The 25,953-nt window shown below is 40.9% G+C and overlaps 3 protein-coding genes across 11 annotated transcripts; 1 reads left to right on the top strand and 2 right to left on the bottom strand.

Moving 5' to 3' along the window:
• Positions 1-1,220: 1,220 nt before the first annotated feature.
• On the top strand, positions 1,221-11,002 carry LOC110001706 (electrogenic aspartate/glutamate antiporter SLC25A12, mitochondrial). Its single transcript, XM_020657213.2, has 18 exons — positions 1,221-1,325; positions 2,042-2,095; positions 3,687-3,832; positions 4,383-4,498; positions 4,947-5,086; positions 5,192-5,338; positions 6,119-6,257; positions 6,388-6,481; positions 6,608-6,692; positions 6,803-6,884; positions 6,990-7,148; positions 7,988-8,040; positions 8,164-8,244; positions 8,762-8,902; positions 9,057-9,195; positions 9,316-9,474; positions 9,569-9,659; positions 10,002-11,002. The coding sequence occupies exons 1-18, from the start codon at positions 1,314-1,316 to the stop codon at positions 10,213-10,215; spliced, it is 2,052 nt and encodes a 683-aa protein (XP_020512869.1). The 5' UTR covers positions 1,221-1,313; the 3' UTR covers positions 10,216-11,002.
• LOC110001708 (dynein, cytoplasmic 1, intermediate chain 2a) lies at positions 10,947-18,475 on the bottom strand. Of its 9 annotated transcripts, none has more exons than XM_065953921.1 (17): positions 18,323-18,475; positions 16,676-16,784; positions 16,464-16,596; positions 15,899-16,040; positions 15,470-15,532; positions 15,147-15,274; positions 14,968-15,057; positions 14,672-14,834; positions 14,471-14,570; positions 14,185-14,310; positions 13,942-14,088; positions 13,661-13,774; positions 13,441-13,574; positions 13,135-13,279; positions 12,875-13,015; positions 12,365-12,490; positions 10,947-12,243 (listed from the first exon to the last, which is right to left on the bottom strand). In XM_065953921.1, the coding sequence occupies exons 2-17, from the start codon at positions 16,781-16,783 to the stop codon at positions 12,142-12,144; spliced, it is 1,962 nt and encodes a 653-aa protein (XP_065809993.1). In that variant the 5' UTR covers position 16,784; positions 18,323-18,475; the 3' UTR covers positions 10,947-12,141. The 9 variants fall into 9 exon arrangements, with proteins under 9 accessions (XP_065809993.1, XP_020512870.1, XP_065809995.1 ...); XM_020657214.3 differs by having other exon boundaries at positions 15,905-16,040; XM_065953923.1 differs by having other exon boundaries at positions 15,899-15,989.
• Positions 18,476-19,578: 1,103 nt separating this feature from the next.
• On the bottom strand, positions 19,579-21,989 carry and3 (actinodin3). Its single transcript, XM_065953920.1, has 5 exons — positions 21,944-21,989; positions 21,329-21,392; positions 21,095-21,139; positions 20,665-20,813; positions 19,579-20,556 (listed from the first exon to the last, which is right to left on the bottom strand). The coding sequence occupies exons 1-5, from the start codon at positions 21,953-21,955 to the stop codon at positions 19,876-19,878; spliced, it is 951 nt and encodes a 316-aa protein (XP_065809992.1). The 5' UTR covers positions 21,956-21,989; the 3' UTR covers positions 19,579-19,875.
• Positions 21,990-25,953: the final 3,964 nt, after the last annotated feature.

Raw genomic sequence — 25,953 nt, 5'->3', positions numbered from 1 at the left:
CATTGGATGAAACATTTCAAGGAATATTGTATTGTTAGCATTCGCCTTATTAACATACAAGTGTTAAGTTTATAGGAAAGGTGCAACTTCCTCGCTAATGGTTATGTTAGCTCATTAGGATTTATTTTAGACAAGTAGCTTCTTTACATTATAAGCTGGGAAAGCCTTCCTCTTCCTGTCTCTTAACGCCATCAAATGGTAGCATGAACAACACAGCAATGAAATACAACTGATGGGTGGGAAATTGTAGATTATTGTTGTTGTTTTTTCTTCTGTCTATATCTAGATTTTTTTTAATATCTTTACTATGTGCAAACCATGAAGACAGTAGTAAAACACAGCATTAGTACTTGATAGTGTGTTTCCCCCTGCTGTTTTGTTTTGCTAAAGCCCCTTTGCACCGAAATGTTATTATTAATCCCAGAGGGAAATTCGATTGTTACAGTTGCTCCAAAATATACAATATAGCAGTAGAAATATAGTAATAAAAATATTAATCAAATAGAATAGGAAAGTAAGTAAGATATAAATGTCGATTCGTGTCAGGGTTAACTAAATAAAAAACAAATTGAAGTGGCTTGTCAAAGTAAACATACCCTAAGCCAGGGATGGGCAACTTTGGTCACGGCAAGGGCCACATTCAATTAATTCTCCCTGCCAAAGGGCCAAATTGTAGGAGACAAAAACGATCAATTATGAATCAATTATAATAAAAAAAAAATCAATTATGTCTCAAATTTAACTCAACATATGCCAGTGATCAAATATTATTATGGACGTATTTCTGGTTTTCATGATTTCATGGCAGATTTGGTCACATTTTCTTCATGTTTCCAATTCATTGATATGTAAAAATTGACCTGAGGGCCACGTTGAGGGTTGATAGGGGCCCCGGGCCGCCAGTTGCCCACCCCTGCCCTTAAGCTGTCCCTTTCTGTGTAAATGAGGTAACAAAGAAGAAGCTACTGTAGTGGCAATGGTAGCTGTGGCAACGAGAGAGAGAGAGAGAGAGAGAGAGAGAGAGAGAGAGAGAGAGAGAGAGAGAGAGAGAGAGAGAGAGAGAGAGTAATTGTACAAGATACTTTACTTTATATTTTCACTAAACACACCGAACATGATCTCCACAGTCATTACTTTTGAAATCTATTCATAACAAATGCTTATTAACAAGGAAGCTCAGTATCCAGTGTGTTGTACTCATGAGAGGCTGCGCGGTTTCGTTTTCAGCATCACTACTACACACGTCCGAGGGCGTGCGCTGCGCCTCGCTCGCTCGCTCGCTCACTTTGTAGGCTACGTGACGTCAAACCAGCATGGCGGTCAAGGTGACTTCGGCATCGCTCTCTTGGCGATTTCCAATCCTCTACTTGCACATTTCTTTCTGTTGTCGGTTCTGTTTCATGTTAAGGAAGTAGCAAAAGCTAGATTCTGTGTTGCTGGCGGGTACGGTGGCTCGGAGGCGGTCGCAGCACTCGGCTAGCCTCCGCCCGACTGTGGCTGGCCTTGGTTGATATATCCACAACCTACAAGTTAGCGAGATAAAGCTAAAACAGCTATCAGACAGCCGCCAACGCCACTGCTTTCTCTTACAGTCGGGTGTTTTTCCAAGTTGTGCTCGTCTTCTCGTTGTTTGCAGTTTTTAATCTGTGCATGTCATTGCAGCGGGGTTGTGTCCTCTTCCTCCTGTGAGTCGTTTGTGCTTGCTAGCCGGCTACTCGGTTGTTAGGTTATGAGCCTGCGTCGACCTCTGACTTGTGGTCAGTCGATAGTTTAGTTAGCTGCCTAACCTGCTTATTGTGAGTGTATGTGAGTTTAGTTGTTTAGCGTTAATTGCGTGTCGTGTTCGTCACAGTGGGGTCTTTGTTGTATCTCCTTCACAGCAGTGGACGTTTCAAGGAGACACAATGCCACATCACTCGGCTTGTTCTTTGATCTGCATCACCTTCAAAAACCTACTTCTTTACTGGGCAGCATTTTGAAATGTTAAAAAAGCCACATTAGTATCGTCAAACAAGTTAATCCATTGTGTGCGTGTTTGCAGGTGCAATCTACTAAACGTGGGGACCCCAGTGAGCTGAAATCCATCTTCCAGAAGGTAAGGGTTCACACAGATTTCATCCACACAAATCAAATGTTTGTTTGAATACGCAGAGATTTCCTAACATGTTGAGCCCCCTCTTGTTCAAACACAATAAATGCGTCTGTGAGGAAACGAGCTCAACCAGGACTGTTTTCCCTCACTGAATGAGCTTACTCATTTTGTCATTGGGTTTAAATTACAGTATTAGCCACAGTTAAAGGTCCAATACAGACTGCTGTTGTTATGTGAAGAACAAACAGCTTCAACTGAATATATGCTGGTGGTCATATTTATTATGCTGCCAAACACTATTGCTTTCTTTCTGACACAAGAAGTGAAACATAGATATACTTTGCACTTCTTGTGGGAGCATGATTTTATTGTCTAGTAGTTGCTTCTTAAGCAGAAAAGTTTGTTTCACTCCTTCTAGTGCAGCTCAAGCGTTACGTTTTATTAATCATGGTTAACCAGTTGTGCTCATGTTGTGTATTTAAAGAGAGAGAGTCAGAGAAAAGGCTATTGCTATTGTCAGAGGATACACATCCAGACCGGTCTGTGTCTGACTGAGGTGTCATGAGTGACTGTACAGAACAGTGGGGGTTTTTGGTTAACCTTTGCATTTCTCCGTTGGCTGCTGCATGCTGAGTTTGTGATCCACTGTGTGATTGTCATGTTGGCCAGCAGTTGCCTGGACTCTTAAATACGTAAGTCAGATATCTAACAAGCTTTGCCCAGAGACATTAGTGAAACTGTGCATGCTCATGCGTGCAAAAGTGTGGGCTAGTAGATTTCTGACATGTCATGCTACAACTGCAAGATCAGTGACCTTGTTTTCTTAGGTGCGGCATGAATCAGGTTTGTATCGAAATAAAATAAAAGCCGCTAACTTAAATACATTTAAGTTGAACACCTTTATTCAAGACTTGCACCTTTAACATAGTTGGCTTACAATGAAAGAGGAAGCTAGTAGCATGCAATAAGGTGCAATATATAATCTTCCGTGAAGTGGTCTTGCAGTACGCCCTCAGCTTCTGACACTATATAACCTACAGCAGTTACAGTCCGAATCTTAAAAAAGGCAACATGAGAAAAAGTGAAATTGCTCATCTACTATGATGTCAGATGTTTAAAGATAAAGAATATAAACTTGTTAAAATGCAGCCTTTTTAAATCCTTAGCAACAAGTAGGTTGCATTTAAGATTTATTTTAAATTCAGTTGCAGTCTTTTAAATTAAGCAAAAGCTTCATAATAAAACTGATCATCCGTCCAGAATGATCTGTAAAGACCCTTTTTCAACCCATAAGGAAGCAACAGTAATACTGCTGCACTGTGTCTCAATGCATGACTAAACACGGACTAAACTGGCCTTTAGCAAGGACACCGTGAGGGTTAAAAAAGCTGATTGTAAGCCATGCTCCTGAGAAGGATTAAGTCTTAGTTATGTAAATAACTCTTTACAACTTGCAGAGGGAAACGGATACGAGCAAGCGATGGCGTTGTAGTTTATTTTTTGTTGTTTGACATTGTTGTCATTTAGGAAAAGTACAAATGGTGCTGAAGGGTGAGTGTCAAGGTTGACGTGAATGATTTCTTTCTCTCCTTAGTATGCCAGTGTTGTGGACAAGGATGGAGAAAAGTTTATGACCCCAGGGGACTTTGTCCAGAAGTATCTTGGACTAAACACACAGATCCACCACAATCCCAAAACTGTTCAGCTCATTGCTGCTGTGGCTGACACCACAAAGGACGGGTACGTACTACTGACACATAAACAGTGTGCGCCAAAACACACACACACACACACACACACACACACACACACACACACACACACACACACACACACACACACACACACACAGTTGCACACAGCTTATTGTCACTAATTGAGAGTTTATTGAGGTATATCAGATCAGCGCTGTACATTATAGCAACTTACAGATAAGATAAATGTCTCGATGACTCTCATTCATCAGACTGTTTGTGTATACAGTGATGTGTGGAAAAGAAAACGCACACACTCTGCTGATTACGTGAACTGTGTTTAAATCTGAGCTGAGGAGATGTTTTTGGCAAATTAGCTTTTTCACACAAGACTTTTATTTTGTCAGTTGTATCCAACAATCTTTTCATTGAAAGCAAAAAATGCTGAATATGAAGAATGGAGAAAAGTTAGATTTTTGGTGCTCTGGTCTGTGTATTGAAGCAGTACTATGTGATCTAGTATTGGCCTCTCTCCAAAAAAAGTGTTTAACCATGTATATATTTGCTCTCTCTGACCTCTTATGCAACTTGGACAGGCTGATCTCATACCAGGAGTTTCTTGCTTTTGAATCGGTGTTGTGTGCCCCTGATGCGCTCTTCATTGTAGCCTTCCAGCTGTTTGACAAGACTGGGACTGGAACCATTTCCTTTGGTACGTGCCAGTGTGTTTTTGCTTGAACTTTGACTTCACCTCACATAGACAAAATGATGTCAACACTGAGCACAGTACACTATAAAAGTGTTTCAGCAACCAGCTTACTAGGTAACACTGTAGATTGTTTACAGAAACAATCCATGTGCACGCTGCGTCATCGGAGCAAGTTAAACACGTTAATTTGGTTCACGTGGAGAGAGAATTTCCCAACATTGTCAACCAGATTATTCTCGGTTTAAGTCATTAACATGGACTTACATAATGTCTCTCATGCACTGTTTCTTCTGTTCTTTCTACCTTTTGCTTTCTGTCTTATGTCACACACACTCCAAGCTTTTCCCACCATGTCATTTAAGTCAATCATCTCAACTTTTGGTTATGAAAGTAGTCCTCAATATGATTTATTCCTCTTTTGGATGTATGTTGACGTTTATTTGTACTGCAGAAAATGTGCGGGACATCTTCAGCCAGACCACAGTGCACCACCACATCCCCTTCAACTGGGACTGTGAGTTCATCCGTCTGCACTTTGGGCACGACAGCAAGAAATGCCTCAGCTACCTGGAGTTTACCCAGTTCCTGCAGGTCAGCTGATTACACACCACACAAACTGATAGTTTGTTGCTTTTTCCTTTCTCTTGAATCTATTTAGACTCAAGCTTGTTTTTGTTGTTTTTGGCGTTTTTTTAGGAGCTGCAGTTGGAGCATGCACGCCAAGCGTTTGCCCAGAAGGACAAAGGGAAGAATGGCGTCATCTCTGCAATGGACTTCAGTGACATCATGGCCACCATCAGACACCACATGCTCACACCCTTTGTCGAGGAGAACCTTGTGTCTGTGAGTGTTAGTGTGTGCACACAAGAAGAGTTTAGTGACAGTACATCGCAAGTTATTCACTCTGGCCACAGAAAGATTGAGTTCAGATTGACTGAAGGAGAAAAGTTATTTTCAGATAATCACTTCTCTAAGTGTTCTAGATTTTGTCTTCATAGCTCGCAGCTCGACCATAAAAGCTGAAAACAGGCAATTTTTTTAAAGTAGCAAAAATTCTGAGGCTAATTGCCTCATTAAAAGGGATGCTTAGGCCTATCACTTGCTAGTGGCAACATAATTCAATTTTACATGAGGTGTTAACAATATATAAACACTTACCTAAAAACTTGGGCTCAGTCTTCACTATCCTTACCATCTTTTAAGCTACTTTCAGGATCCTCTATGTTCTCTTGGAGATTGTTTCCAAACATTCCCTCTCTTATGTGTGAAACTTCTTGACATGGCTGGGTTTGTTTGTTAGCAGAGAGCTTAATTCAACTGAGATTTTCCCCCTCAGATATCCTTCTAAGATTTTGCCTGGAATGTGATAATACACATTTCCATTGTAAAGAAGTCTTTAAAAGGTCAATTGAGGCACAACAAAGTGTTTGAAAGACAATACCATACAATAGTTACAATAATGACTTAATATAAAAGCTCCAGTTTAAATGTATATCAGACAATACGCACTGATATTTGTAACAGTATGGTCAGGCTTTCTCATGGAGAGTTTGATCAATGTAAAAAAATAATCTTTTTCAAAGTCAAATTAGCACCTGATATACCCTACTTTTCTTCTATCAGGCTGCCGGTGGCAGCACCTCCCACATGGTCAGCTTCTCGTACTTCAATGCCTTCAACTCCCTCCTGAACAACATGGAGCTGATACGCAAGATCTACAGCACGCTGGCTGGCACGCGGAAGGACACACTCGTGACAAAAGGTATTGACTGATGGCTACAATGCTGTGATGTTCTATCTTTGCTTTTCAGCTGAAAAAGTGTGTGTGAGTTTGCCAGGAATGTCCACGTTATTATAAAAGGTAACTCTTTTATCGCTGTCTTTTTCCACAGAGGAGTTTGTTCATGGTGCCAACAAGTTTGGACAGATCACTCCCATGGAAATTGACATCCTGTACCAGTTATCAGGCCTGCACTCCCCCTCTGGGTAACCCTCACTATGCTCTTCTTATAAAGTCTTTGGTTGAATCTGTCAGACCCAAACTCTTACAACTAGTAGACGTTCTCTATGAGACCCTGATGTTAATAACAGAACTACATATGTGTGCATCAGGCGCCTGAATCTTATCGATATTGAGAGGATAGCTCCTTTGGAGGAAGGATGTCTGCCACACCACCTGGTTGAAAGTCAAAAACAGGTATGATGTTTGTGTTCTGCTCTTAATATAATGGACAGGTACTGTACATTCAAACAGTTTTCATGTGATAAATTCACAACGATATCATGTGTTTTTTTTTTCACCATCAGGCCCATGGGGACAGTTCCAGGCCTGTGTGGCTACAGGTTGCAGAGTCAGCCTACAGGTTCACCCTGGGCTCCATTGCTGGAGGTGAGTTATCTTGAGACCAGAGACAGGTGAACACACAGCTGCAGAATATCTAGAATCCATGTTGTTTTTAAAGTATTTGGTCTGAGCCCGTGTGTTTTCACATAGCTACGGGAGCCACTGCAGTGTACCCCATCGACTTGGTGAAGACTCGTATGCAGAACCAGAGGTCCACAGGATCCTTCGTAGGCGAGCTGATGTACAAGAACAGCTTCGACTGTGCTAAGAAGGTCCTTCGTTACGAGGGCGCCTTCGGCTTCTACAGAGGTAGGCAGGAAGAGCTCTCAATCAGTGCCTGAATGATTCCCTTTCTGCAGCCAATACACCAGTGATGAATCAGCAAATCAATCTTTCTTCTTACAGAGCCAGTTTTTAACATTGTTATCTCAAGACACTTTACACAAACAGAAGGACTAGACTTAACTCGTATTTATTATATTATTCACTGAGACTCAATATTATATATGAATATATCATCAATATATAACAGCCATCTGCTGCAACTGTGCTGTGCTTGGAGGGAGGAGAGAGGAGAGAGGGATAGAGGGAGATGCAGGAAGAAAGAGATGGGTAGAGACAATGAGAGCATTAAGCACACCGACGATCCAGAGGAACCCAAAGACAAGGCAGCTCTGGAACTTCCAGGAAAATATATAGTTATTAACTTAAATGGTATCAGAATATTTTAAGATAGCTACATTACATTCAGTAAGTATACAGATGGGGGAGGGAGAGAGATGGGGGAGAGAGAGGCAGGCTCAGTGTGCCAGGCAGACGTTTAAAGTAGATAAAATTATTTCCTTATTAAAACCAAATTCTGGCAGAACAGTTTGTGACCATGAAGTGAATCCCTGTGATAGATGCTGGGGGGGTTTGGTTTGTATAAACACAAGAGCTGGGAGAGAGGTTTCAGAAAGGTCCTCTTCAGGACTATTCTATCCTTTGTCAAACTGTCCCTCCCTGTTTATCACTCCCTTGTTGTTCTTGACTGACTGAGGTCAGGTGACCTTCAGTCTTAGTATTTTGAATGTTTATTCCTCCTCCCTTGATTCTGCTGTTCTGTTACTACTTAGGAAATATCCTCATGTCAATCATTCTCCCCATAGGTCTGGTCCCTCAGCTTATAGGTGTGGCCCCTGAGAAAGCCATCAAACTGACCGTGAGTACCCCACCCCCTCCCTCCCAATAAAACCAACAAAGCTGAAATGACATTAATTGACTGATTTCATTATTTGATTTAAACAGTCTATAATCTCACCCCTGATTTGTTTGCGTCCAACAGGTGAACGACTTTGTAAGAGACAAGTTCACCGGGAAAGACAACACAATTCCTTTCTTTGCTGAGGTTATGGCTGGTGGCTGTGTAAGTTCCAAACACTTTGTTTTCTTGCCCCATCTGTGTGTGAATGCATCATGAAAAGTAGAATAAAAAAGTGAGGATGCTGTCAATTACTAAAAGTTGGTGCCTCCTTTAGTTGTAAAAGCCATTAGAGAGAATCTCTGCATGCATCACTCACTCACTGTGTTAGTGATGTCATCTAAATGACATCACTAACACAGGGCTGCCATGCAAAAGTGCACCCAGGGTTAAAATGTCATTGTCCAGTACAACATGTTTTTTTTTTTTTCTGTTTGTTTTTACTAGCTTTGTTCATCCTTACTCAAACTTTGGCCGAGAACACCTTACCCTCCAAGGAAATAGCAAAGTAATATTGATCAGGATCCCTTTTTCTTTCTTTCTCTTTTTTTACTTTTGACACTTTTCATGAGCAAGACACGGCTCCCATCCCTCAGCTATAAACATTTACGAGGCAGGAGCAGTGATTCCTTTTTTTTAATTGAGGTGTTGAAACAAACTTTTCTTCTCCCTGTCTATCCAGGCTGGAGGCTCTCAGGTGATTTTTACCAACCCTCTGGAGATTGTGAAGATTCGCCTGCAGGTGGCAGGCGAGATCACCACTGGACCCCGAGTTAGTGCACTCAGCGTGGTCCGTGACCTGGGCTTCTTTGGCCTCTACAAGGTAAAGCTCCTCACAAGTCCTCTCTCAGTGTGTGTAAAAGTCCTCCGTTAGATGTACTGGCACTCACTCTCTGTAACGTTAATGCACTCTTTTGCCTTCATCGACTACTTCCAAGCACTGTCTCATATATCAGTCTGTTTGTGTGTCACAATAGGGTGCTAAAGCATGTTTCCTGAGAGACATCCCCTTCTCAGCCATCTATTTCCCTGCATACGCCCATCTCAAGACCCTGATGGCCGATGAGCAAGGCAGGCTGGGAGCTCTGCAGCTGCTCACCGCTGGAGCGATTGCAGGTAACCTCAGATTGTGACTTAGAATATCAAAAGCAGGCAGCCGCTACTTTTTCACAGTCCATTTTCACACATGTTAAGGTAACTTGCCTCATCTGACGTCTTTGTAACTCTGCTTCCCAGGTATCCCAGCAGCCTCTCTTGTGACACCTGCTGATGTTATCAAGACACGTCTGCAGGTTGCAGCGAGGGCCGGGCAGACCTCCTATACTGGAGTGATCGATTGCTTCAGAAAGATCATGAGAGAGGAGGGCTTCAGGGCTCTGTGGAAGGGAGCTGGAGGTGCGTGTTTTCTGTGTAATGCTGCACACATAGTCAATGTGTTGTTGTTTTTTTTAATTAAACTTGTGAAAATGTGTTTCTTTTTATTCCCCAGCCCGTATGTGTCGGTCCTCTCCTCAGTTTGGGGTGACTCTTGTGACTTATGAGCTCCTACAGCGGTGGTTCTACGTTGACTTTGGAGGACAGTAAGTTCATCATCTTCTTTTTTTCAAAAAGAACAACAAGAACAGCCACTAACGTTTGTAGCCCTTATAACTAAATAACCTAATTAAACAGCCAATAAAATCTTGTTAGGGCTGGGACTGAAAAAGTAGATGTCAGGATGCACTTGTTGGTCAATGTGAAAGTACAGAAGATCTTGCTTTAGTCATATATGACAAACACAAATCTGATCCGTTTAACTCCAATAAAAAATGTAATCATCATACATGTACATAAATATCGCTTTGAAACATCATATTTAAATGATTACAAATGCCAATATTTGTTCTGTAATTGATGCATCTATCTTCTCCTCATCTCTCCAGCCGTCCTGCAGGATCCGATCCCACACCCAAGTCTCGCATCTCAGAGCTTCCTCCCATAAATGCTGACCACGTCGGGGGCTACCGTCTGGCTGCAGCTACCTTTGCCGGTGTTGAGAACAAATTTGGCCTCCATCTTCCCAAATTCAAGTCCTCCGGGGTGGTTTCCATTCATCACCCAGAGCCAGTCACTGCAACGCCAGCTGAGGCCCCATAGAGATCTGAATCTCTGTATCACCACGCCATCCCTACTCTCCTCTTACCAGGAGCCAGACACTTAGATAGATACACAAAGCAAAACACGCACAAAGTCAAATACACTCCACAAATAGAGGGCCATTAAGTTAGGAACAAACAACAGCAGCTCGTAAATCTACAAGGTGAAGGCGTGCTGCACTGGTCTCAAACCAGCTGTGGATGTAAGCGAGCAGACGGCGACAGGACCAGACTGTTGTATCTTCTGTGGCTGTACGCTCCTGGCAACTCCATTTTTGTTTTTTTTTGTTTTTCCTCAAGCATTTGTATAAGGTGGGGTCTCAGCACTCCTCTTTATTTCATGAGTAGCACATATGATTTGAATTTCTTTTCTGTCTGATGAGTAGGACTTCTCTTATTGGACGAAGGGCATAGAAAATATTAGCTTGGTCAGCATGGTGTGTGTGTGTGTGTGGGGGGGGGGGCTACACTACTGCTTGGTGCTGAGACAGGAGGCTATATACTGTACATATTGTATAACTGTACTGAGAATACATTAACAGGAGTCAGTGAAACAAATGTTACCACACAAAGTGTCGTAATGTTGATTTACTGTAATGTTATGGCTACGTGGGGCCTTGAGTCCTGGTGTTTGAGAATCACTCTTACTGATGTACAGAACTTTTCAATCCAGTGTTTTCTTTCGAAACAAGAATCATAAGCAGAGAATTAGGTTAATAAATTAAATGTATCTGAATTTAGTCATTGTATTTTATTGAAATAAATCATCCATATGGTTTTAATTTTAACAGTATGTCTAGAGTTTTATTCCAATGGAAAAGAGCAACCTTAGACTGTATGAGGAACAGTAACAGGAAAGAGAACAGTACATTGAGTCAAAGCAGAATACTGATCTTCATGTTCTATCCAACATGGTTGCTACAGTACATGTTTTAGCTCATTCTACACATGAAAGAGAAGCATTTTTTGAAGCTGAACGGTTAAACCAGGCTGGTGAGGTTAGACTGCTGCATCCTGGGAAGAAAGATAAACTGGACGGAAAAAATAATGATAAAAATCCATTCATTTGCAGTGATGGAAGAGTTTTCAACACCCGCTTTACATCCCCTTTGAAAACTTCATGTGGTTTATTTATATGCTCTTAAAGAAGAGAGTTTGCCTGGTAAAAACACTTGTAGTGCTTATTTTAGGAATGTACTACTCAAGCTTTAGTACAAAGCAGCAATTAAACAATACACAAAATATTTAAATAAGTATAACCACCAGAATAAATATTAAATATTGTAGTGGTTCAAATATAGTGACAGACTCCTGCACAGGCCAGAGTGCATGTACAGTAAGCACACCTGTCGTTTAGTCATTAAGTGCTGCTGTGTGGATAGTGATATGTCAGCTTTTCTTTTGTCACTTGGTTGAAACACTTTGCCGTCCAGGTGCAAAAGCATGTCCGGAAAAAATGAACACATGTAAAAACACTCAAATGGTAATAAAAAGGTGCAGGTACAAAGGTTTGCATATTTAAAAAAGGGCTGAGTTGGTTGAGGCCTCAGGAGAAGAGCAGTTTCTGGAGCCCTGAGGATGATATCAAAGCTAGAAGTTTAGAGTGGACAGCCACATCTGGGCTACAAACCACTTCCCTTGAATTCCACTTTAACCACATAACTGTAGTTCTGTAATACTACTGCTACACATGACATTACTTATTCCAACACATACTCTAAACTCCTAAAGACGCTTTAAAAAAAACAACAACTTCCTGAACTTTTCTAAAACTGTCTTTTCAATCCCTTCTAGCTCTGCACATCTCCTCAGGCCAAATCATGTAGTGGGTGACAAAGCTGGAAGCAAATGTGGTGTAGTGTGCTTCAGGTGTTTTGTGTATTGGAGAAGAAATGATGGGCGGTTGTCAGTGTGAGGATTGTAACAATCACACATTAGCAAGTTCCTCAGCTTCATCTCGGTTCTCATTGATCTCAGCCAAGGTCCTAACGAAGCGCGTCCACTCATCAGCCTTGGGTACGCAGATTTGCTGTAGGAAGATAAAAAAAAAAAAAAAAACATACCAAATTCATGTCATGAATCTGGAATCTCATACAGGTTTATATTATTTGTTTCCAGGAGCATTTATTGAGTAAATGATGGGATCTCACCTCTCCTACGTCGTAGACCTGCACCTGTCCATCAGAGTCCCCAGTGGCGATCTCTTTGCCTGAGTGAGCCCATCTTACACGGTTCAGCGCTGGAGCTCCCTCCACACTCACACTGGCTGTGGGAACCTAGGGGGGAAATAACAGCTCTAATAGAAGCAAGGATTTTGGCTTATAAGGCTAATAAGCAAATTTCTTGTCAAGAGTTAGATGACAAGATTTACCAACACACTCTTTTGGATCCAGTAGGTTTTCTTGTTGTGATAAAATACTATTTATTATTAATCCATTTGGTACCTTCTGATAGAATCAGACTGGTCATCTACCCCATTTACAGTCTTTCTGTTAAGATAAGTTACTACTGACTCCTGCAGCATATTCAAAATATAAACATGAGAGAATCAACTCTTTCATTAAACTCCTGGTAAAACAGCAAATAACCTCATTCCAAAAACTGTCAAACCATCCTTTTAAAAGGGGCGCAATGAAGGACTAAGGCGTTTATGTTCATACTTCAGTATCATTGTTGAGGTTCCACAGGTCAAGGCGTCCAGCAAGGTCCACACAAGCAAACAGAGCAGGGTGTGTTGGAGACCACATGGCATCGTAGACATAGTCACAACTGTCCTCAAATGAGTACAATGGACGGGTACTCTGAACAGGAGAACAGGAGGAAGACATTTTTAAATGTAAAAAATAACAATAATTTTTAAAAATAGACTCACCATGGAGCTTATAGTATCATATGTTGTGTAATACTTCAGATGTCTCACCTTAGTGCTCCAAAGTTTGACAGTCCAGTCAAAAGAGGCGGAGATGAAGAGGTGAGAGAAGTCAACAGGTCCTCCAGCACTGTGGCAGCTCAGCCCGGTCACCGGACCATGATGGCCCTCAAACACCTCTGTGATACCCGCCTTACTGTAACACACACATGTAAACAACAGTGAGGACTTTTACTGATTATCCTTTTCCAATAAATAAGTCACACTGTTGTTTTAACTTTCTGATAAACTGATTATAAACCTTGATACAGGAAGACATTTGTTTGTAATGAGGACAAAGTTCAAAAAGGCACCCACCTCCCGTGGCGACAGGCAGTGTAAACTGAGCCGTCCTCGCTCCCCACCACAAAGTTGTTCACGTCCCCCAGAGGAAAGGCCATGGAGGTCACAGCCACAGCTTTGCTCTGTTTGAAAACCAGCTCCAGGCTGTCCTGCAGGTACCAAAACACACACAGACTCAAGACTCTTGGACAAACCAGCTGATACTCATGACATCATCCATACAGGTTGAACATACCTGTGGCTGGGAGAGCATGTCGAGACTCCAGGAGCACATTTTACCGTCAGTCGAAATGCTGATCAGGTTGTTAGCATTCTGGGTTCCCACCACGTTCACACAATAGACTGGATGCTGAACACAGAAGATAGCACAGTAACAGAAGTTTTATGATATACTGTATATTATTTTATTCAATATACACAGCAGGAAAAGTCAGCCATATATCAACATGTGCATTAAAAGCAAACAGGTTGCTAAAAGAAACGACACAGCTGAAAAGAAGACATTCATTTCATTACTGTGTGTGCAGCTGCAGACAGTGGAGTTCTCTGAACAGGTGTGCGCTTGTTGCTCCTGTTGTCCCACAAGACAATCTGTCCTGAGTATGTCCCACCCACCACCAGGTTTGGGTGAAACTTGGCAAATCCGGCTGACATCACCTCCGACTAGAGGAAGAAAATAAAACAATTGATAAGTATCTGCTTCTTTCCAGAAACTTTAGTAGTGGTAGATATAAAAAAAAAAAAAGAATTCCAAAGCACCTGGCAGTGGAAGATGTACTCAGGTGTGCCCTTCTTGTACTTCATGTTCCAGACCAGAGCCACTCCGTCTGGCTCATGGGGAGCATCCTCGTTGTTGTTGTATGAGGCCACCAGTAGCTCAGGGTACTGAGAGGAACGCAGCAGCCATGTTTAGATATAGAGAAGAGGGAACAGTGAGACAAGGCAAGAATTATCTAAGAGTAAAAAAAAAAATTAGAAAAGTATTGAGAGTTCATTTTTAGTCGACATGAAGATCTTCACTGTCTGTGTTTGTGTTCTGACCCACCTGAAGAGACCAGTCGAGACAGGTGACCACTCTGTTTTTGGTCCAGCGCTCGTCTGCAAACTGTCTGTTCAACACTAACTTTGCACCTGCCTGCAAGTCACTAGGAGGGACAGAAAAAAAATGCGTATCAATTCTGACTGCCCTGTTATCAGTTTTATTTAACTTCAATCGAGTGTACATTTCTTTTGAAATGTGCCTCACCCTTCTTTATCCTCTAGATCTCTGCCACTGTAGTCAAAGCAAACATCCACATGCTCAGCCAGAGCTCTCTCTACAATTCTGCTGCCTCGCTCGAAAAACGACAAGAAGTCTTCAGAGTGCAGTACCTGCAGCTTCTCCTCCTCTGTCAGCTCTTTAGGGGTGTCTATACAGAGGAAATCCAACATTAAATAGGAAGAATACCAGGAAAGATCCAGATTAGTAGTTACAAATATTTGTAAAGACAGATATTTGGTCAAAATTGTTACTTTAAGAAAAAATAGTCTGACTGTTCTCACCATCTTCTTGCTGTTCACCCTGATCATCTTTCTCCTCCTGGTTGTCCTCTGCTGGTGGGGGAGCAGTTATCTCCTCATCCTCTTCCTCATCTGAAACACATATTTGAGTAGGCATTTATTCATTTCAAGCTAAAAGGTTAAGAAAACATGGCTTTTATCTGTTTTGTATGTTTGTTTACCTGCTTTTTGATCAGTGCGTGTCAGCGCCTCAGTGGGTGTCTGTGTTTCTTTACAGTAAGACACCATTTCCTTCGGAACAATGTCCACCTGGGTCATTTTGGACATGCCCAGCCTCACAGCTCCACGTCTAAACACACACACACACACACACAATTGTAAAAATAAGCACACACACATTTGCAATGAAAGGACTGAATGCTGATTTTTGTAGCGACATAAATAATGATATACAGAGATAATAATAACACATTCAGACAAATCTAAGATGAATCCACAAAACTGAATAAGCTGGAAGACAAGCTAAAGGAGAGAGGAGCAGTACCCTATGAGCTCAGAGTCGGAGTGGAGTTGCAGAGTAGAGGGGTCAGGATCCCAATGCAATGTCCTTATACAGCCAAACCACCAGACGGTGTTAGTAAGAGAGAGACAGGACGGACAGAATGAAAAGAGGAAGACATTGGGATGAAAGCAAACACAGATGATAAGCAGTATAAGATCAATTAAAGAAGGGAAGGACAGGAAACAAGAGAGGAAGAAAGACAGAGAGAGAAGAAGAAGAACGGAGTACGTGTTAATTGAGAAACATCAGCATGCCGGTGAAAAAGGCAAAGAGGAGACAAGTCAGAGTTCATCAAGTTAAATTCACCATGTTACCACAAACACATTTGGCATGCAGGTACAATCGACTTTGCATAAAAAAAATGACTAAAAGCAACCAATCCCCATCTCTCTCTCCATCTCACACACTCACACAGACCTTGGTCCAGCGTTTCCGTCCCCAGAATCTTGGCTTCCTGCATCGCTGCCCACTGATTTGTTGGAGGGAGACATGGGGGCAGGGACTAGGTAGTGAAACAGACACGTATCTTCTGTTACTACCCTCAGGGGCTGAGCTGTGAGTGCGTGTGTGTGTTTGTAAGTGTGTGAGTGGATGATTGGGTGAGTGAGTGGGAGAGAGAGGGAGCAAGGAGGGGAAATGAATGGGAGAAGTTTCAATGATTGATTGAGTGAGTGAGTGTGTGAATGAGTTTGCATGCGGTAGGGAGGTCATGAAAAAAGACACAAAAGGGAGAGAAGAGAGAATGAAAATAAATGGCAGGCAGGTTTAGGTGTCATGCACAAAACAGTTGTGTAAAATGTTCATATATTGGATGAGGTGGGGTTGGGGAAGTGACGGAAATCGTGCCAGACCACAAAGTTAGAGCTTTAGACATTAATAAACACAGTGAATCAGTCAAGCAAACAACGTGAAAACAGTGGGAGATAAGAGAAAGTGAAGGATAAAATACAGAGGCATGCTGGTGTTTTGAGTTTACCGTGAGGCATGTCAGGGTTGATGCCGACACTCTGCAGCAGAGCCTCCGTCTCTCTCCGCTTCCTCTCCAGGTCAGAGTCTTCATGGCCAGCAGAAGACCCACCCCCTGACTCGGCAGCTCGCTTCGAGTCTCCCTGCAAGAACACAGAACAGGCTAGAAACAAAGCAGCAGACTGTTCTGCAAGGGTGGTAGTTCTAGATTCCAACACTCACGTCCTTTTTTTTCTTCTCCTCTTCTTTCCGCTTCTTCTCCTCTCGAATCTGGGCGATCCGTTGTTTCTTCCTCTCCAGCTCAGCCTTCAGCTCACTCTTGTCAGACATCCTGTAATGGAAATAGAACATGTGACAGGACGATGAAGAGACTCTTCAATAAATCCTCACTGCTTGTTTTAATAAGCCATTTTATTTCAGTTGATGTATTTGTCTCACTCAGCTGCCCAGGATCCTCAACTATAAGTCTAAATAGGCTTAGTAACGCTGCAACAAACAGATGTTTCCATAAAAATATACAATAATTAAAATCTCTTCATTATTTGACGTATACATGGTCAGAAAGGCTGGGAAATGGCCTTTACATTGACATGACTCATTGTCATTCATCATATAGGACCAGTTTTAAAACATCAGTGTTGGTTATATCAGAAACTCTTTATCCTTAAGCATATACAGAAGACAAGCGTAACAGTTCCTGAACTGCTACTGAACTTTATGGCAGAGAAAGAGACAAACACTCTAGTAAAGGATCTGTGAATTATGACATTTTTTTCAAATATTAAAATAATTTAATTGCTTCCTTTGCTCTGAGTTACTGCGAACACAACTGTATAATCCAGCACTAATCTATTAAACAACCCCTGAGCTTGGTTTGGGTAATTGTTGACAAGGCTCAAACCATTAACACAATTTACATTAAATCACAATTAAAACAAAGTACAGGAATTAAAAAGAGGACTGTTAAATACAACAGCTGATAAAATAGGTATTACTTGATATGAGTGTTTTTATTGAGATGTCAACACATATTCAACAGCTCTTAGGCCTTCATGACACATTAAGACAGTCTGCATAGCGCCACAAAATATAGTTTTGCAAAGAAAGTTGTGCTCAGACTTGTGACCTCAAGCTAACAAACTCTACAAATATCCTGAGTGTAATCCTCGATGTCTCGCCCAGGGCCTGTCATACTGCAACATGTGAATCCAAGCCAGCTGTTCATAACAATGTCCTCTCTATCCGTTTTTTCTGTCATTATGTCACGGCTAACCATGAATGGCTTTTTTTATTCCAAAAATATACAAATTATAAGATATCAAGCTAGGTGATAAAGAACCACTTTATTCAGTTGCTCCTTAAACTCCTCCTTTTTTTTGCATGCATATACAATAAGTAAAAACTAGCAGCTTTTAGTATAAATTCTATGCAACAACACATTGTTAATTTCCATGTCTTATTATTTGTTTTTGTCAATAAACAATTGGACAACAGAAAAGCTCCAGTCCCACTCCTCCACCCACCTTCACACTGACTGATGGAAAAAAACAACAAAAATCCATTTCACCTTGTTTTTCTTCACTGTGTTTTTGTTTATTTAACCAAATTCTTTTTTTTTTTTGGGACTCTTTATCCTGTTTCAAACATATTCAAATGTCAAACAATGTATTTTATAATCAAACTAATGGACCTCAATGTCCGCAGAGACAGCTAGCTCATCCGTGTTAGCATGCTAATCTCCATGGCAGCCGGCCTGCTGTTACAAGAAGAGAGTAACGGGATCATCGGAAAACCAACGCCCTCTCCGCTTTATCGTCCTGTTGACCAATGCGTTTAAAAGCGACACAATTGTACAGGCAAAGTAAATACCTGAGATACCTGATGTTAGATTTTAGTCGTCAGCCAACAAGACAATGCAGTTTGGTGGGGGTTAAGGCCACAGAGAAGTGATGGTGGTGAAGAAGACTGATGATGCTGGAAGGAGACAGGAGTTCACTCCGCTGCGCTCTTCTTCTTCTTCTTCTTCGGCGGTGGGCGAAGAAGAAGAAGAAGAGAAGAGTACTACCGCCCCCATCTGGCGGACAGAACACACTCTCACACAAAATGTATAACACAGTTAATGATAGTAGATATATTCTGTCTATTCATAGGCTACTTACGAGGCCTGGTTGTTTTTTTAAGACTAGGTAATAAGGCCATAAAAATTAAGTTTTGCATTCAGACAAAAACATTTTGTATAAGAAAAAAATCAAATTCAAAAAACTTTATTTGTCCCCGGGGAGCAATTCAAAGGCACACAGAGCAGTAAATTAACAAGAGTGCAAGTACGAAACATTTTAACCTAAATATAAAGTGTCAATTTAAATACAACTTAAAGCTTAAACTTAACTTAAAAATACAAAATATAAAGGAGTAGATATAAGTGGACAGTGATTGGACTAACAGATGTAAACAGATGTAACCAGAACTATGTGCAGTAAACGAGAAATAAATATATATATTTATACAGAGCTATGTGCAAGTAGGCTAAATACTAGATACTAAATGATAAGTTAAAAGGTGCCTTTGAAATGGTGAAGGCAGCTTGAATTTAGGCCTAATCATAATTGACCTTCATAATTCCTCATAATTGTTTGTTATTTATTTACTTGTGTACTGTGATGCACTGTCGATATTGTTTGTTGTGTGTATGAACTGACCAGGTGAAAAATGAGTTTCCTCGCTGGGGATCAATAAAGTTTTCTAATCTGAACAACAATAATAGAGAAAAAAAAAACATTCTTGACATTTCAAACAGCAGTTGGAAAAAACAATCCCGATTATAAATTCCCTTTAATACCTTGTGGTCTAGCTAATTCTCCCTATCTGTGCATGGTGGAATTTGTCATGAATAGAAAGTTTAGTTCTTAATTATTATCAATGAGAGAGTTACATGTAAGTGGAATTTGGTAGTCAGTTCAAATATAGTTTTTTTTATAAATTGTATATTTTGTATCGTGAATATTTTAACTCGTAATCTTCTAAGTAACCTGTTGTGGCTGTTTAAACTATGTGAAGAAAATAATTCTAATAGTGTAAGAAATTAAGATCAATCTGAAATAAAATGAAACATGAGAACATAAATATCACCATTACCAAAATATTTTTATTCTTTTTAACTGTTTTGTTCTTTACAAAAGTTTATTGCGCATTTTTTAAGAACATCCAATCAAACATTGTTTTGTCATGAAAAAGAATTACAGGCATATAAAAATGTTTTACATGTCTGTCCTATAAACATTTGATCGATCGATACATGGTTTGAATAGAACATTTTGGTTTTAATGTGGATTTGTGCAAAGTCCTGCTATTATTTGGGCTTGTGATGTCATTTTGTCATCAGACCCTTAATAGAAAGCTTTAATTTCTGAGGCACTTTGTTTCTACTCTTCTGCAGCTGGCTCGACATAACTCAAGGGGTTATAAAGATCCCGTTTGAAATCATAAGGATCAAAGAAAGGGTAAAGGGGTTTCTGGGTGGCTGCTGCAGGGGCACTTTCCTCCACTTTTGCTACTTCTTCTACCACTTTTTCCTCAGCAGGTGCCTCTGGTGCTGTTGCTTCCTGCTCAGGGCGTGGGGGGTGATCAATGAGACAGTCAGGGTCCCAGTATGGGTCACAGTCGTACTCCATACCTTTAGCAGTGATTGGGGGAGGAGGAGGGGGAGGTGGGACTGACTTTTTGGGAGCGGGAGGAGCAGGAGGAGGTGCTGTTGGTTTTGGGGGAGCAGCAGCTTTTATCTCCTCCTCTGTTTTAGGCCTGCAGGCGGGGTTATGGCGTGGGTCACACAAAACTGGAACAGCCCCTGTTGGCAGGTAGACGATCTGAGGTTTGCATAGAGGGTCTTTGGGGTGACATAAATAGATCCTCTGAGCGTTCTCCAGAGGGTCTGGTGTGGGGGCTGGGGTAGTGGGAGGTGGAGGAGGTTCAGTGGTAGTTGTTGGTGCTTCAGTGGTGGTCTGCACACCCAAGACATTTTGGTAACTGGAGGCATCTGGCCCATAGGTTACCTCTAAGTGACGCATCTGCTGATACAACATCCGGATCCTGTCGATTTCATAGAGCTGAGGGGAAGACAGCAAAACAAATCAGAGAGGAAGAAGATCTGAGAGTAATGGTGTAATCTAAGTGGAACCACATAATATCAAAATAGCCAATCAACTTCCACTTACTCCTTCGATGTGTCCGATGCTGTTGTAGAAGCGGTAATAGGACTGAAAATCAGGATTCCCTCTGTGCCACTTTGGGTCAATGTTCCTCTTAGGTCGAGAGTTTGTCAAGAAATCGTGAGCCTGAGCAGAGTCAATGCTTACTGAACTTCCTGTAAAGTTATAAAGTGTCAGGAATAAAAATGAGAAAAACCACTTGTGATTTGAAGTATGATTTAAAAAATGTAAATCAATGATTGAAAAAAAAAGTTTTGGAAAGCTTTTTTCTTTCAAGACTAAGCAGTGGTATGTAGAAATAGAACTCCTGTGAAATACAAATGGAAATATGTTCACTGTTCTAGTGTGATGGTAAAACGATTACACATTAATCTAAACCGTTCATTTTTTTAGTTCAATGATTTTTTTTAACAATATGCAAGAAGCTGAGAAATACCTCCGAGATTCTTTACTTTCACCAGAGATGTTGCTTCTAGCCAAACTTGAATGAGGCAAAAAAATTAATACAGTGTTAGACACATAACACCAACAACAAAATCCTTCATTCTACACCACATTTTGAGGCAACTACATATGATATTATATGTTTTATTGGTATGGTTTCAACTACTTCATATGGGTCAGTTGAAAGCAATAAAACATTAGTAGAAAGTATTTTGCTCAGACTAACCTGGCATTAACAGCAGGCAGCATAGCGACCTAAACAGGGACACCTGGGAAATCATCCTCCACATCTGCAAGTACAACAACAAACACAAATATTATTTATATGTTAGTCTGTCCGACAGAACTGTTATAAAGCTGTTCTTTAGAAACTGTTATAAACAAATATCCAAAATGCATGGTCAGAGCTCAGGGAAAAAGAGTGAAGTAAAATAAAATGTATATACACCAAAGGTATCACACACACTCAATAACATAAGCTACCCGTTTCAGATATTTATGTGCAAAGAAAATATCTACCTGGAATAAAAATTTACTAGCTAATAAGATTCATATCCTAGTTTATCCCAAGTTTATCTATGACTGCATCTTCCTTAGTTGCTCTCCTATAGCAGATGTCATTTATTAATATATTTATCCATACATTCTAAATGTCTCACAAATCATCCTTTGAAATAAACATCAACCTTATCCTCATCATTTGCCTCAAATTGTTTTCTGTTGGTATTTTCTGCCCCATAGGATGCCCGATAAAACAAGTAAAATAAATAGTACAAAACAAGGCTTGCCTTAGTCTTTTAAACTTGATGTTGGAAGTAGTTTAATAACCAAACCTACTCACCTGCTGTTGCATCTCCCCAGTCCTGGTCTAATCTGCTGCTTAACATAACTGTTCATAAATACTACTGGTAATACAGGGCCCTTTTCATTGGCCACTGAACTACACGTCGCTCTAACTCCGCCCCTCTTCCATTTTCTGTTGCAACGTGGAAGAGCTCATTAGCACACTGAGCATAAACCAGCAGTAAAAGACCAACTTCAAACAAAATGTGACTCCTTGTAAAGCCACAATACACAACTCTGTCACAGCAGTGCACCACTGGGTGCACAGTCAATCAGTTTTCCTATCTATGGGTGTCATAGGCCTTGATGAAGCAATCAATGGAAAAATAACTCATACTCAATAAGCCAAAAAAAATGTATCCAGAGAGAACATGTTTTTTTCATCTAACAAATTCATGAGTTATTGCAAAATGTACCTTGCTACAGTAGTCTGATTCTTGCAAAAACATGCCTTGCAGTTAAAAAATGAACCCTCTGTCCCAAAACAGCTGGATATGTCCTTTTAACTCCGGTCTTAGCCTTAGTCAAAAATAGAGGGGGGGCAGCCTCAACTGCTGTTTAAGTCCCCAAGAAATATGCAGGAATCATGGGCTAGCTTGTCTTCACACAGAGTTAATGTAACGCAGCCTGGGAATCTCAAAACAACACTTTCTTCAAGTTTCATTGATTAACTTATTTCTGAATGACTAGAAACACACAAAACAGCACATGCTAAAAACGAATTATGCTTTTATGAGACAAACTATTTTGGAATAATTTCTCCGCATAAACTTCTCTCTCATCAGAAAGGCCTCTGTGTCTTTTGGTTTTCAATAAGAAATACAAAAACACATTTGAAAGTACACTCATATCATGGTGACAAGCTATTCAAGAAGAAGAGAAGAAGAATCTCAAACCTATTTTTTATACATTTTTGTGATCTATCCAACTCTCCAGCCTGTCTGGGTAGCTAGTAGCATGCTTACAAGTAAGTTTTTTTAAGCTGGCCAACAGTTGCATCTTTTTCAAAAACTTAGCCAAATTCAAGGCAATCTTGACGCTCATTATGGCTCCCATTTGAATAATTTCAGCACACGTAAAGGTTTTCATTCCTCAACCAGTAGCAATGAACAACTATTAGCATCAGATTGCAGATTAAACAGAAGGGATGCAACTGCAAGTAACAATAAAATCTCTGGTTGGAGTTTGGAGTTTCAGGCAGACCACTATGGGGTTGATAACTCTCTCAACAATAGAGGGGCCAATGAATCTAGTAGACAGTTTCTTGGCATCAGATTTTAAAGTCAGATCCTTAGATAAGGGCCATACCATGTCTCAAAGCGTTTAGTTAGCAGATGGGGTATGGAAAGACTTTTCCTGAGATGGAAAGAGCGGTGGCTGATAACAATACAGGCACTGGAATGGTTACACATCTGTTTCCGAGCATGGCAGGATATTATGGGCATATTCTACCCAAGGTAGTTGGGAGGACTGGGAAGCAGGCACACCAGGCAACAGCAAGTCTTCTAGAGTTTCTTGTTCACTCTCTGCGCTCGTCCACTAGTTTGTGGATGAAACCCAGAGGTAAGGCTGATGGTGGCACCTACAGTATGGCTGAGCAAAAGGCTTCCCAGTGAACTGAGGGCCATTGACGGAAACAATATCACAGGGCGGCCCTGGACCTGGAAGACGTTCTTCATCAATATGGCAGCAGTTTCCTTGGCAGGATGCAGCTAGGCATAGGCAGGTGGTTTGCAGATTTACCGAATTGATCAACAACAGTTAGGATCACAGTGTTACCATCAGAGACAGGTAGACCAGAGACAGAGTCCAGGGCCAGATGAGACCAGCACTGACAAGGAATCAAACACCTTACGCATCTCTGAAGTGGGGCTGAGTAGGACCAGGTTACTGAGGACCTCTTCTCTCACTCTGCTGTGTCCCAGGCTAGTTCTTTGCCTTGTAGGAGGTACATGAGGAATGTGATTCAGATGACAATGGCTCCTGTTCAAACACAGGGTCATACTGGATGAGGAATGGATGACACAATCTGGGATCTCATCATACCTTTCAATTGAGGGCACCCATGGTACTTTGGGGGTAATGAGGAGGCAGCCGCCTTAGTCTGTGTCGGAGGAGAGGAAAAAAGGCTGGTTTCAGGGTGCATTTGCTGTTTGAAGTTTTTCTGGCTGGCGGGCCTTTGTAGGCGGTGAGGCAGATTGCCCTGAAAACAAGAAAAACAGGTGTAAGACGCTGAGGCAGGCAGGCAAACAAATAGTATAGTCTCAAAGGCAGGAAACTAGCCTAAGCTTGAGCTGGATTTGCGACCCAGACAAACCACGAGTGGCCTAACAATCTTCTTGTAGGAGTACTTGATTGCTTGATGGCGGGCAAGTGTGTTGTTTGCAGGTCCATTTCTGGTGAGCAAAGAAGAGTGAAGGTGACAGGCTGGAAGGGAGATGGGGAAGCAATAAACACAGCAAACACTCAGCATTCACAAAAAAAACCCCAACTCTGAACTGAAAATAAATGAAACACACACACTGCCATGCAAACAGATGTCATGGAGCAAGTACTGTGACAGGAATATGATTTAAGTGGTGTAAATACAACAGATGAATGTTTTCCAGTAACTGTGGACAAGTTAAAAATCACACAAAAAGTCTTCAGATTATCTACAAGCGACATCAATGATTATTAAAGGAAGTAAATGATAAAAAAAATGGTAATGGTGGATCTCAACAGTTAAAATAAACTTCTGACTGATATACATTTCTCTACATACCCTGGTCAGCTTTAAAACATGTTTTGACTGTCTTTCTTTTCATTTTCATATGTGTCTCCCTGCATGCATGTTTGTCATTTCAACACTTAAGCAAACTCTATCCTTTAAACCAGCAGGTAAAGCTGCGATTAAAGAGTGCCAGAAGGAGACAGGGAGTCTATAGGGGCGCTACCAGGTGGCTAATGGTTATCATCATACTATAATTGCTCTGTGACAGCACAAAAATGGAAGGGTAGGGGTACCTGTTAAATTCTATACATTTATTGAACTGGTGCACTGAGATAACCAGCTGGCTTGAGAAATAAATCAAGTTGCTTTAAAGAAGATGTAAGTACAACAATAAACAGTGCTAAAAGAAATCTAACATTCTTTGTTGTCAGTATTACACTTACACATATCTATAAAATGGCATTATTATTCAAAAGGAAAAATCACAAGCCATCAGTGTGAAGTTACTTACTATCTATGTTTATTGTCTAATGGAAGATCAGTTCTAGAATAACATTACAAACATTGATAGTAAATTAGAGGCTTAAAGACTAAAACACACACTGCACAGTCTTTCCAATGTATAAAACATTACATGGTACAAAGGCTTCACAGTGTTAAATGAGAGCTTTAATCATCTCTGTAATTTTTAGTAAGAAAATTAATAAATATTGCAATGATCCTACACTGTTAGCCACATCATATTTAGATACTTTTTAAATTAAATGATTACCTTTGACTTGCAACCGGTCTCCATGGTGGCATAGAAAAATATGATTTGCAGCAAATAGCCTCACTGTTCTCGGTTCTTTATCTCAAGTCAGACCACTAATGAAGGAGATCATGGAATAGCTACATTACATCAATGTACAGCAGCTTTTCTTGCACAACTCAACCACCACCTCCAAGGTATCAATTATTGTAACTAGTGCCCCTCTGATCTTTGAGTGAAATTATACCCTGTCCTTGAGCTCTCTGCAGGACAACAGGGGAATCAGCTCCAGAGCGGATGTTTTCAGCTCTTCATCCTTCATTCCACAGCTTGGGCACCTCTGTGTTGTCTTTACTGAGCAACAATATTTTAAAAAAAACCTGAGCTTTGACTCACTCTGTTGGAAATCTATTCAGAATTATTTGTCGCATTTTTCCTGAAGAAAGAAACCTACAGTTCTGAAGACAAGATGGATGGTGTAAAAATCATAGCAAGCATGGATGAACACAGCTAGCCCCGAATCAGTCCTGTAGAAACCAGAAAA

This window comes from Labrus bergylta, chromosome 4, assembly GCF_963930695.1.
Source record: "Labrus bergylta chromosome 4, fLabBer1.1, whole genome shotgun sequence".
Classification (NCBI taxonomy): domain Eukaryota; kingdom Metazoa; phylum Chordata; class Actinopteri; order Labriformes; family Labridae; genus Labrus; species Labrus bergylta.
Note: the sequence above shows the minus strand (reverse complement) of the source record. Positions and strands in the feature narration are given on the sequence as shown.